The sequence below is a fragment of the Microtus pennsylvanicus genome, chromosome 6, assembly GCF_037038515.1.
Source record: "Microtus pennsylvanicus isolate mMicPen1 chromosome 6, mMicPen1.hap1, whole genome shotgun sequence".
In the NCBI taxonomy this organism is placed as follows: Eukaryota; Metazoa; Chordata; class Mammalia; order Rodentia; family Cricetidae; genus Microtus; species Microtus pennsylvanicus.
This window is the reverse complement of record NC_134584.1, coordinates 70,492,529-70,505,448: the sequence shown is the minus strand read 5'-3', so window position 1 is coordinate 70,505,448 and position 12,920 is coordinate 70,492,529. Positions and strand designations below refer to the sequence as shown.

Here is a 12,920-nt window from a genome sequence, read left to right as displayed (position 1 = left end):
GAACTTATGTGATCAACATTGTATCTGTTACACTGCAGAACTTATGTGATCAACATTGTATCTGTTACACTGCTGAACTTATGTGATCAACATTGTATCTGTTACACTGCAGAACTTATGTGATTAACATTGTATCTGTTACACTGCAGAACTTATGTGATCAACGTATCTGTTACACTGCAGAACTTATGTGATTAACATTGTATCTGTTACACTGCAGAACTTATGTGATCAACGTATCTGTTACACTGCAGAACTTATGTGATCAACATTGTATCTGTTACACTACAGAACTTATGTGATTAACATTGTATCTGTTACACTGCAGAACTTATGTGATCAACATTGTATCTGTTACACTGCAGAACTTATGTGATCAACGTATCTGTTACACTGCAGAACTTATGTGATTAACATTGTATCTGTTACACTGCAGAACTTATGTGATCAACATTGTATCTGTTACACTGCAGAACTTATGTGATTAACATTGTATCTGTTACACTACAGAACTTATATGATTAACATTGTATCTGTTACACTGCAGAACTTATGTGATCAACATTGTATCTGTTACACTGCAGAACTTATGTGATCAACATTGTATCTGTTACACTGCAGAACTTATGTGATTAACATTGTATCTGTTACACTACAGAACTTATGTGATTAACATTGTATCTGTTACACTGCAGAACTTATGTGATCAACATTGTATCTGTTACACTGCAGAACTTATGTGATCAACATTGTATCTGTTACACTGCAGAACTTATGCGATCAACATTGTATCTGTTACACTGCAGAACTTATGTGATCAACATTGTATCTGTTACACTGCAGAACTTATGTGATCAACATTGTATCTGTTACACTGCAGAACTTATGTGATCAACATTGTATCTGTTACACTGCAGAACTTATGCGATCAACATTGTATCTGTTACACTGCAGAACTTATGTGATCAACTTATCTGTTACACTGCAGAACTTATGTGATCAACATTGTATCTGTTACACTGCAGAACTTATGTGATTAACATTATATCTGTTACACTGCAGAACTTATGTGATTAACATTGTATCTGTTACACTGCAGAACTGCTGCAACTGGGTCTCCAGCTCAGAACCACTGGACACATCAGTGGAGTCCATGCTGCCTGACTGTCCCCGAGTCTCTGCAGGTATGTGCCTGGTGGAAGTGTGAAGTGTGCTCTACAGGAAAAAAAAATGCTGCTTTGATGAAAATTCTGTTTCATAAATTAAATATGTTGTTCTATCTCATATTATTCATAACATATCACATTTGTCTAAAACACTTGCTCAAATTGTTTAGGTAGCTTATAATGCTTATCAACATACTTAGTAATATGATGGCTGAAGACTTCAAGAATAATTGATAGTTTCTTAGGCAGGTGAGACTATGCCTAAAAGACAAGAACTCAGTAGCCATTTAGAACCTCAGTAAGATGGTTGTCTCTAAGTACCAATCCCATATTTCAGGCAATCATGTCATCTAGAGAAAAATTATTTTTATGCAAAAAATTTCATTGGACCTTCTGTGTAAGGTAGGATTTGGATGTAGGAAGATGTGCAAGGTCGTATCCCATGGGGGGAAAACCAGCAGTGGAAGGAACCGAGCCAAAGAGGATCTGAAGATGTTGAGAGTTGGTAAACGCAAGCATGTGTTGCCTACTGAAAGCAAGGCAGTGAAACAGTTAGATGGCCAGGAGCAGCTGGACTCTGGGATGTGTGAGGAAGGCATCCATTGCCTGCCTAAAGGGTTTGTTTCTGAGCACCTAGATCAAGAAAGTGCTGTTACGTTGGCCATTGCTTTCTTGGTTTTGCTTTTGCAGCTCCCAGTAATTTTTATGAAAACACAGAGTGAGCAGTGTATCTAGTGAGAACTAGTGAGAACCGCTCACTTGCTGTGAGTCTGAATGCTGGAAAATGAGCAGCAATTCGGAACACAGCCTAGTCCATGTCTCAGTCACTGATGACAGCTAACCACCGAGTAAGTGTGTTTGTTTTATGAAGGTGACCATTCGGTGGCGAGTTCAAATTCTAGGTGGTGAAGTGCTCTTTATAGCTAACTATCATTACCATTAGCACATAAACTTTAACTGAGCCTCACTGTTACCATAGCTAAATATTTTAGGTTTGTGACTCGAGGTTTAATAAGAGAAATAAAACTATGGTGAGATACCTATGCTGCGATATATTTGTATATGGATATTATGCAACCTGTTATTGTTGCTCATGGTGGCTTTCTGCTGAGAAATCACAGAATTTGCAAACACTGACTTAGTACTCCTAGGAAAAGGCAGAGTTAGTTTCCTGTGAGCTTCTGGTCATCTTTTTATCACCCAGTCAATGCAAGCTCCTAGTTTATATGTGTTTCTACTTAAACACACATCATATCACATGTATTGTTTACTCATTATGTTCAAATTCATGCCCAACAGCACTGTAATTCATGCCTGGGCACAGATTACATATATATTTCTCTATAAGGCGTTTCATAATTTTCTTGAGATAAGGAATATTAATTAGAAAGTACCATAGTGCCATTTCTGGGCAATCATTTGAAATTGTGAAGTCAAAACACAAAAATGAGAAAAATATGACACTCGGTAGTCCATGAAAAGTCTACTTTTTCTGGTATGATTTTTAAATAACTTCTTTATTGACTCTTTGGTAGTTTCACATCACGCAGCCCAATACCATTCTCCTCCAGTCACCCTTGTCCTCCCCTCATCCCTTCCACATCCCCTATAAGGAAACAAATCAAAGTAAGCAATCAAGCAAACAAAAGCAAAAAAAAATACATAAAACAAACAAACATAAAAATCCCACTACAAAATCCACAAAAGAAAAGTTTCTTTGCATCTCCTTCTCTCCACCTTCTCCAACACCTCGTCATTCGTCCTGGTGGCAGGATTGTATGATAAACAATACAAGGCATATAGTATACCTCTTTGTTCCATCAGTTTTACTGGCAAATGTTCTTTGCAATGAGTCACTGGTCTGGTTCAAGGCTTCTGGTTTCTAGTACACCATCATCACTGGATCCTAACCAGAACTCCTCTGGGATATCTTGTGTCTGTCACTAGTCTTAGAGATCTTATGGGTATCATTCCACAGGATCAGTCTTTTCACCAGCTACAATCAGTCATACATGGGTAGACACTAGAGTGGGTCAACTCAAGGCCCTTCTGTGGGCCTGGATAGTAGCCAAGCTGGTCAGTCCAGGCCCCTGGGGCCACCCACCTTGGGCTACTGGGTAGAATCAGCTCCCCTACATGCATGCCCTCGGGGTCCTTTCACGCTGGCCTGTGGTGAGGGGTGGCAGCCATCTCTCCAGCGTGCAGGGGCTAGCTCTCTTGCTGTAGTGGCCAGCGAAGGATGTGGCAAGCTCAACATGGGCCTCTGATTTCATCTTGCATGGTTCCTAGAGCCTCCCGAGGTGACACAGGCCACAGACATCCTCACTGACCCCAGCTGTAGCTGGACCACAGATACAGCCATGGCCCTTGGCAACAACTTGGGCCTAGTAGAGGAAAGTCCTCCTTTTTTTTATGACATTAAAACTGAAACAAGAAGGCAGAGTAGAGTCTTATTGAAACATGAGTAATTATTCAAATTTTTGTAACTCTGTCTATGATTTAGGGGTTACAGGCAAGTTGTAGTGAGCAGCTGGATTCAGAAGTCTGGAATACAGAGAGAATGAAGACCCATTATTTTATCAGTATAGATGACAGGATTTTTTTTTCCTTTACTGGTATTTGACTAGAGCTAGTTAAAGGTGTTTTACAAGGACAAAAATTTTTATTTGATACTGGGATTTTAATATCCAAAACAAACAATTATGGATATTAGATGTAAAGTAGAAAAGAATAAAAATTGACTAGAACTCATAAGCAAGAGCTGGAGTCCACAAAGATGGACTGAGTTTACCTCTTATTGTCTCTGTTGTATGCTGTATATATGTCCTATAGAATCTTATGTCCTTTATCATAGACTTAAATAATACATCCTCTTTTCAGTCATCAGAGATACTGAAGGGAAATTCAAGGGAAGGAAGAACAAGAGCAGTTCTTGCTACTTCTTTACACCCTAAGATGAACCCAAAAGATAAGTGTCCATATGTATATGTAAGAAGTGGGTCCTACTCTGCAGCTTACAAATCAGTGTCTCACTCCCACCCCCAAACACACACACACACACACACACACACACACACACACACACACACACACACACACTTATGTACCTTCTTAATAATAAGCATAGGAAAAAGAATTTTGAAAAATGTATTTCAACCTAGTCAAATGTCTAGTTTCACACTCATGTGCACCTTCTTACTACACAGTCAAGTAGAGAGTGATGGCTCACATCTGTGACTCTATTACTTAACTTAGGGGGATGATTACCACAAGTTCAAGACCAGATTGGCTAGTCCTCAAGTAGGAGTAGTGAATTCCAGCTAGCATTCATGCATACATACATACATACATATGTGTGTGATATGCATCCATAAATATCAAAATAAGAAATATTCTTAGTTTCTTAATTTTTGAAACTGTTCATGTAATTATAGCTGGTATTTATAGCTTCCTTCTATGATGAATTCAGCACCCTATTAACATTCATTTGGTTAAGATTCTTCACCTATTGAAATGACCCATCCCTTTGTTCCTGGAAGGTCTGGGCCATAAGCAATCCTGCTTGAATTAGTGTTTTATAAACTCCTATTGAAAATAATTCCAGGAAGTACTAACAGGCAGCCTAGAGAATTTCTTTTCTATTCTGTTTTGATAAAGCTCCATGACCAAGGCCACTCCTAAAAGAAAGTATTTATTTGGGGCTTACAGTTTCAGAGGGCTAGAGCCCATGATGATAGAGCAAAGGCATGGTAGCAGAAACGGCTGAGATCTTACATCTTGATACTCAAGTAGAAGGCATAAAGAGAAGTGGGGGAGACAAAGAAACTGTAATGGTACAGTCCTTTGAAGTTTCATAGCCCACTCCCAGTGACACACCTCCTGATCCTGCCCAAACAGTTCCACTAACTGGGAACCAAGTATTTACATAAGCCTGTGAGGACCGTTTTCCTTCAAACAACACACAGATAATTTTTCCTTACTCACCATGTCAGGGCAGCTCAGTTTTCATTTGGAAATAAGGATCTGTCATTCAAATAAGAGAGTAGCAGCATTCATTCCCTGTTGCTTCAGGAGCATCGGAAGATCACAGTGGAAAGATGTTGGGTTCAATTCTCATTTCTGTAGCATTCTTATTGTGGTACCAATGAAATACTCCTTTTTTTTTTTTTTTTTTTTTGGAGCCAAGACCTTAGAGCAGAGCAGAAAGAGCCTGAAGTCACAGAAGTGGGAAACAGCTGTTTTATTAGTAAGTCACTAAGGGTAACAGAAGTTAGTCCCACTTCTATTCCTTCATTCTCAGAGCAAAATAAATGGCTGCTTATTAAACACTGGCTTAGATGACACACTGTTTCAGCTCCACCAGTCGCTGCTACCTAACAGGCATCATAACTGAGTGACAGCAGGGAACATGGTGAGGCCGTGGAGTGCTGGCACACCTCAGGCTCCCCCTTGCCTCTTCCTGCTCACTCTGCTGAAAACCAGCTGCTGTGCCACAAACTACTCTGTGGAGAGACTGGCATGGGAAAGAACTGGTGTCTCTGGGAAAAAGCCAATAAGGACTTGAGGTCTGTGGCTGCCACGTGAGTGACTTTGCAAGAGGATTCTCCCCAAGTTGAGCCATGAGTCAGCTGCAGCCCCGGGTTGATTGTTGCCTCTTGAGAAATCCCATGCAAGATCATTCAGTTAAACTGTGCTTAGATTTCTGACCCACAGAAACTGAGGTGATAAATATTGTTTAGGGTATGATTCACTCCACAGGCAGAGATAGTTAATATTGCAAATTTCTACTTCAACTCTGGTGGTCACTATCCTCTATGCAACAACACCATCATGTACTTATTTAGGGTAAAGCCTTATGAGGCTTACCTTCTGATATCGTGGGCCTGCAGGGCAGTTCTTTAGAAAGACATTTAAAAACTCACCGAAAATCATGTTTGCACCCCTCCTTCCCTCCTCATCCCACTCCCCTGTTAGACTTTGCCCCCCTCCCACCCACTAAAGCATGTTTTCATTTTTCTCACGTGTGCACTGTCATCTAAATTATTCAGCTGCTTTCTTGCCAGATTTTTGTTTTTTCTAAGAACAAAACTTGCTACTCTGTGGAATCTTCATATGGATTTGAGTCCAACAAATTTAGGAGATTTCCTGCCAAATACAGCAGCAGGACAACCCCAAGTCCAAGGCCAGACTGGAATACCTAGCTCTCAGATAACCTAGACAGCCTGGGCATCATGACAATAGTCTTGCTCAAAACAAAAGGAGATTTTTATATATACTCAGCAGTATGCATCCGTCCAGTCTTCTGTAGTAGGAGGTTGCTTGTTTCTTCCTAACTGCTCATCTCTGAAATAATCACACAGAAACCATATTAATTGCAATACTGTTTGGTCAATAGCTTAAGTATATTCCTGGCTAACTCATACATCTTAATTTAACCCATTTCTAGTAATCTGTGTATCGCCACGAGGCTATGGCTTACTGGGTAAAGTTCCAGCATCTGTCTCTGGAGGGCTACATGGCTTCTCTCTGACTCTACCCTCTTTCTCCCAGCATTCAGCCTAGCTTTCCTTGCCTAGTTCTGTTCTGCCCTGCCACAGGTTCAAAGCAGTTCTTTATTAATTAGTGGTAATCACAGCATACAGAGGGAAATCCCACATCAGTCTTTAATATATTAAACACTTAGTTCTGGGTACTGTTCTGGAGCCGAAAACAGAACAGTCAGTAGAGTTTCCCTTAACTGTTTTTTCCCTTGGAGTTAAAACAAGAAGGACAAAGAAATCTAAGGTGATAAACACTGGAAGATACAAGAAGTAAAGCTAAAATGAGGTGCTCTCATGCGGTACACGGTGAATGGTAAACTTTGCTGTGTATGAGGCAGCACTTTCAGGGTAAGAGGGCAGGAAGCTGTGAATGTTTGAATGGAGGCTGTGCTATCAATATCAAGCACTGCTATCTTCTGACTTAGGAGTCTGGCACAGCTGGCTTCTGCTGCCACAATGCTGACAGGATGCTCTTTGTCAAAGTAGTTCTTCCTGGAGCTGTTGGTCAAAGCTGGTGAGCTTTCCTTCTTCTCCACGCCCGCTCTCGGCATACTCCACGGTCCTTGTGGGTCCACTCAGCCAGTGTATACTAGGCACCAGGTACTGGGCACTGCCTCTGGTGCTGGGGATCCTGTGCTGAATTAGAATGGATAAATTTGGAAAATGGATGATATAGAAAAGTATATAGCTTTCTTCATCCCGGGTTTGATACCTAGGAGCAGCTACTGTCTTTATCCCTAGGTTAAACCCTTAATTTGCATGGTTGCTAGGGTCACCCAGGGCTCCTCCTCCTGCCTCACCACAGCCCTTCCCCCTCCCCCCAGTCTCCAATGTGGCATCTGGCACCTGCTGACACGTTGGTTTGTGATCTTTTTCAGGCCAAATTATCTTCCCATTTTATCTTTCCAACCATCTTGAGAACTCATTAAGGAAAATGCCTTCCATTTCCCAGCTTCTACCTAGAGGGGTCTAAGTGATAAAAATCTCCTTGCCTACCCTGACATGTGCCCAAAGTAAGTGTGACATTAATTTAGTGAAATTAAAATCTGCTTCTTATGGAAAAAAAAAGAAAAGTATATAGCTTTCTTTAGTGGTAGGAGGGAATACAAAGCAGGAAGAGAGGGCCTGAACTGTGTGCATAAAAGAGAGAGTATGAACATTGAATGCGCAGCCAGAAAGGCCTAGTGAAGAAGGTTACTGGCATTCCTAGGACATTCCTCAGTCCTGCCTCCCTCCCCCTGCTGCACAGGTGCTTGCTTACACAGAGATCCTTAAACCTCTGAGGTGACAAATATTTTCTCTCAGTTATCTTTTCTTCTGAGTCCTAGAAAATATCAGCTTTTCCCTCAGACCTGCTTTACCAATTTTCTGAAATTCATGGCTATCATAGAGCATGGTTACCAGAAATTATAATAGTTTGGCCACTGTTCCTGAAGCAGTCTGTGCTCTGGTCATAAAGTTGATAGCATCCAGAGGTGAGCAGATCCTACTGCATGACCCAAACACTCGGACCCTACATGCATGTAGATGTTGTGCCAGGCACAGCCTTCTGTAGTTCCAACACTGTCTACATACTCTTCAGGGAGATCTGAGTTCTCGCTCGGTACCCACGCACATTGCATATGCCCTCCAAGACCCTTATCCATTCTGGTTCTCACCCCTACAGTGTTTTGGACAGGTTTTTCTTTAGCGTTTCAATTCATTCCAAATACCTGATAGAAAGATAATCATATAATGTAAAGGGAGGAAAAGAAAAAAGTAGTAGCTATCTTGTGATCTAAGAATGGAAACAGAAACTGTAGTGCATTGAGATGAACATTTCCTAACTTATAAGTAGAAGTGGACCATTGATTAAAATGCACCTAACTGCCAAGATACATGAACACCAAGTGGAATGTTAGCAGTTAATAGGTAAATGTGAATTGGTGACAACCTGCTACTGTAACCCTAATTTTTCTTCATAGACCATATTAATTGTTTGTACTAAATATTTACTAAATATTCACTTTGCTATATTGCTGAAAATATGACTTGAAGAAATGACATGCCAAAATTCACCTCTTTTTATTAGTAAATAATCACTTCCTTTCTAAAGATAGCATGAAATCTCAACAGTAATTGCCTCTGCAAAGTGGTATCATGCAAAATGTGTAGTCAAGCTGTCTGTTACAGCTTTGGATACATCTCTAGCTAATTAGGTCATAAAATTCAAGACCTATTGGCATGTGTGACGCTGTATCAGTTTTACTGTGCACCCACTAAAGAGTTATAGCATCCTCCCTCCACTCAAAGGGTATACTCTAATCTGTTAGCTGACAGTACTGCTCGGGCAGTTGTTGTTGTGGAACTGGCCTTGTGGCTCTTACTCATCGTTTGCTTTCCCTGTTCCTTGATTTCTGCTGTTATAATTGTACTGAATGTGAGGCATGAGTGTTCTGAGTGATCCCCAAGAATTATGTGTTCAATGAATCCTTCATTAGAAATAACTAGAATCTGGAATTGTGAGGAAATCATCGAAGAGAATAAGTTTAAGAAACTTATCTAAATATGTTTCTCATCTATATAGTCAGGTGTGGTGCTCTCTAATTTTTATCACAGTGAAGATAAGTAGTCTCACTTCGGAAATCTCACTTTTAAAAAAATCAATTAAATAACCGCGACATTTGTTGTTGTTGTTTTCAGCTTTCAAAGAACTGGGCCTTTAGTAAAGGGGGCAACTTTCCTTTGACTAAAATCTCCTCTTTAAAGATGAAAATGTCAACATCGATTATCTTTAGAATTCTTTTGGGGGCTGGAGAGATGGCTCAGAGGTTAAGAGCACTAGCTGCTCTTCCAGAGGTCCTGAGTTCAATTCTCAGCAACCGCATGGTGGCTCACAACCATCTATAATGAGATCTGGCGCTCTCCTCTGGCGTGCGGGCATACATCGAGGCAGAATGTTGTATACATAATAAATAAATAAATCTTTAAAAAAAAGAATTTTTTTGGATAAATAACTGAATAATATGAATTTTTATGTGTTCTTTAAAATTAGTTATAATTGTCAGGAAGATTAAATTGGCCCTGACTTTCAGTCTTCCCACCTAGAAATTCTTGGTTGTCCCAGCCCATAAAACCCCCTGGCCCCATAGCCTACACATCTATCTTCTCTACCTTTCCTGTGTGGTTTGAATGGGTCCATGTGTCTTTCATTTCTCTTGGACTGTGGCCTGTGCATCCCACAGCCCCAAATCTGTTTCTTCCCCAGTGTACCTTCCTGCTCCTGCTTAACTGCCTGGTGAAAGTCAGAGAGCATGTAAAGTCAGTCATCCTTGATTCTAAAATGAAAATCCCACGTGACCATTAGCCAGTGTACATAGTACCGATATTTCCTACTTACAGAATCCTAAGATATTCAAAGTTGGTTATTAGCGTGCTGAAAGATGGAATATAATTTTTAGGTTTTATTTCATCACATTTCTTAAAATATCATTTTTTTCCAAAAGGAAATTACTTCTATTTATAAACTTTAAGATATAATTTGATCAGTGACTTAAGTTTGCACGTGTGAAAATTGATGTGGAGAGAGTCTTTGAGACTCTGCACTAGTATTTCTGTCCAAAGTGTCTGCTCATATCTCCTTCAGCTGTGCGTATTTCACCCAGCTATTCAAAATGTTGTGCTGCTGAGTGAAGCGAACATACACCAGCTAGTTTGTAGGAGGCTGGACAACCACATGGCATAATCTGAACTGGATCAAGTTGTTTTCTGTAACTTCAGTTCTTAGGCTTGAGCAGTAACTCAGTTGGTAAGATGGGTGTCAGTCAAGAAGAGCCCTGTGTTCAGACAGTGTCTGACACTTCATACAGAAGCTGGGCATGCAGTACATCTGTAATCCCAGTAATGGGGCATGAGGACAGGCAGAGTCCTGAAGCTGGCTTGTTAGCCTGCCTAGCCCTATTGGCAAACTCAATGAGAACTTGATGAGAAACCCTATCTCAAAAAATAAAGTACAAGCAGTTGAGAAAGACAGCCAACATTCACCTCTGACCTCCACATGCAAAAGTATGCAAAACACACATATATACACACATACACAGAAACAGGAGCAAATGCACACACATACAACACTCACAGAATTTCTTAATTTATAAAATACAATGACTAGTACTTTTATTAAGTAATACTCTGCCACATTAAGAAATTATTATATATCTGAACATGTACCTACTTCCAAACTAATAGAAGAGCCTTGTTTTTTTTCTTTTGATATGACAAAAAGTAAATGTATGTATTTATAAAATTGAAAAATAGTGTATGGTAAAGTTTATTAATTATAGCAATAATAAACTAATGCATAACTCATATATACACATATCACAGCACTCATTTGTCCAAAGCACACATACTTCCTCACACCCCACTGGCAGCAGGGTCTTCCCCTAGAAGCCCCCAGACCCCAGACCACTTTGACTTACTGAGGAGACAGACATAGGACAGCAAATTCCAGATTAGCAGAGAGTTATGCTTCATTCTCTTGAGACTTCTTTCCTTTCAAAGGCCAGATGTTCTCTCAGAATACATGAGGATGTCTGTGAGCAGATACCAAGGAAGAAGATGAGCTTCCTGGTACAGATATTCTTAAAGTTACCAGTCGCTTTCTTGTTATAAGGCAGCTGAGCATTCTCGTTCCCACCTGCTCAGACTTCTCTCCCTCCATCCCAGCTTAGCTCTTACCCTGCCTTTCACTGCCAGTCAGTCCTATGCCTCCTCCACTGCACCTGATCCACCTTCCTTCCCACCTTTGTTCTTATTTAATTGGCAAAACTCACAAGATGCATTCATCCTCAATGGATATAAAACTGTATTCTACCATGTGCAGGGTTTCCTGGGGAAAATAAACCACTCATGACCGAGTATGCCTAAAAAGGGAAGTGAAGAGGATGCATGTCCCCAGGAAGCCAACCAATAAGTGTCTTATTACTGTCTACCCCTCACTTCCATGCTCTGAGAGAAATGGGCAGAAGAAACCTCAAGGCCCACCCCCACAGTTAAATACTCCCTCCAACAAGGCCCCACACCTCCTAATAGTGACACTCCCTTTGGGGGTCATTTTCTTTCACATCACTACACAAAACAATGTCTTCCTTGAATTTCAATTATTACAGAAAATGTAACAGAAGTGAAACATCAAGTTTTAGCTGGAACTTGGCAGGTTAACAGGCTTGCCACTGATGCCATGATTGGTAACGTGCTCCACATACTCTATCTTCGCCAAGAAGTTGTAAAATTAAATACTTAAATAGTGCTAGTAGATATGTTGCTTCTAGTGTTCTGATCCCAGTTGGTTTGATGGAATTGTTTCTCAGAGTTCAGAGTCTTTTAGAAGACATGGCTCTTATCTGTTTATGCTTCCTCTATACAAAGACTGAAAAGAGTATTGCTGGGAGCTCAAGCAACGGACGTTCTGATTTTGACATGACTCAAAAGAGGCTGACTCTGTAGCTTGTTTTCCTTTATACTCAAAGTCAGATGACTCTGAAAGAGGTTTCAATTTGGCAAGCTGGTAGAATGCTTTTGTTTTCCTTTTCATTTTTGTGGGTTTATGTTCATGTGTGTATGTGCAGTTGTGTTTGTTAGTTTGTGTGGTGGTGTATGTTTTGCGTGTTGGTGGTAGTGTATGTTTTATTTGATAGTCCATATTGGCTTTGAACTCATAATCCTGCCACCTCAGCTTTCCAAGTGCTAGAATTAGGAATGTGCTCTGAAAGTTTACCAAATTAAATGTTTAAAGAAGTTTTCAATGTACAAGTTTAGATAAATTCTTTCTACCTCTTAAATTCAGTGGTCCTTATTATATTTCATGCCACCTAAATTAGAGTTCATTTTTGAAAGAATGCATGGGCACCTCTGCTCCATTTGCTTCCATTCATAAAGTTTCTGGACAAGATTTCAAGGAAATTCACTTGGAGAGGTAATAGCACTAAAGTCAGTTAATTTTAAATCTCCAAAATTAATTTCCGAGCACCTTTAGATTTATCCGGAGTAAACGGGAATTCTGTCCCACTTGTCATTCACGTCTCTGAGCCCATGGCATGTGCTGAATTTCTGCTTCTGTGCACCACCAGCTGCCAGTGCTGTTGTACTTTTTACTGTGCAGTAGAATGGAAACTTGTCTTTAGTCTGTGCCTCTCCTGCTTGGAGGTGGAATCGGTGATCATGTGAGCATAGAAAA

At 40.3% G+C, this 12,920-nt stretch overlaps 1 protein-coding gene across 6 annotated transcripts in view; it reads left to right on the top strand.

Moving 5' to 3' along the window:
* The window catches only part of Arb2a (ARB2 cotranscriptional regulator A), a 419,074-nt gene that overhangs the window by 289,030 nt on the left and 117,124 nt on the right, over nucleotides 1-12,920 (top strand). For all 6 annotated transcript variants that reach the window (XM_075976426.1, XM_075976424.1, XM_075976423.1 and 3 more), the window contains one exon: nucleotides 1,100-1,184. In XM_075976426.1, the coding sequence (XP_075832541.1) occupies nucleotides 1,100-1,184 (85 nt within the window). The remainder of the gene's footprint in view (nucleotides 1-1,099; nucleotides 1,185-12,920) is intronic.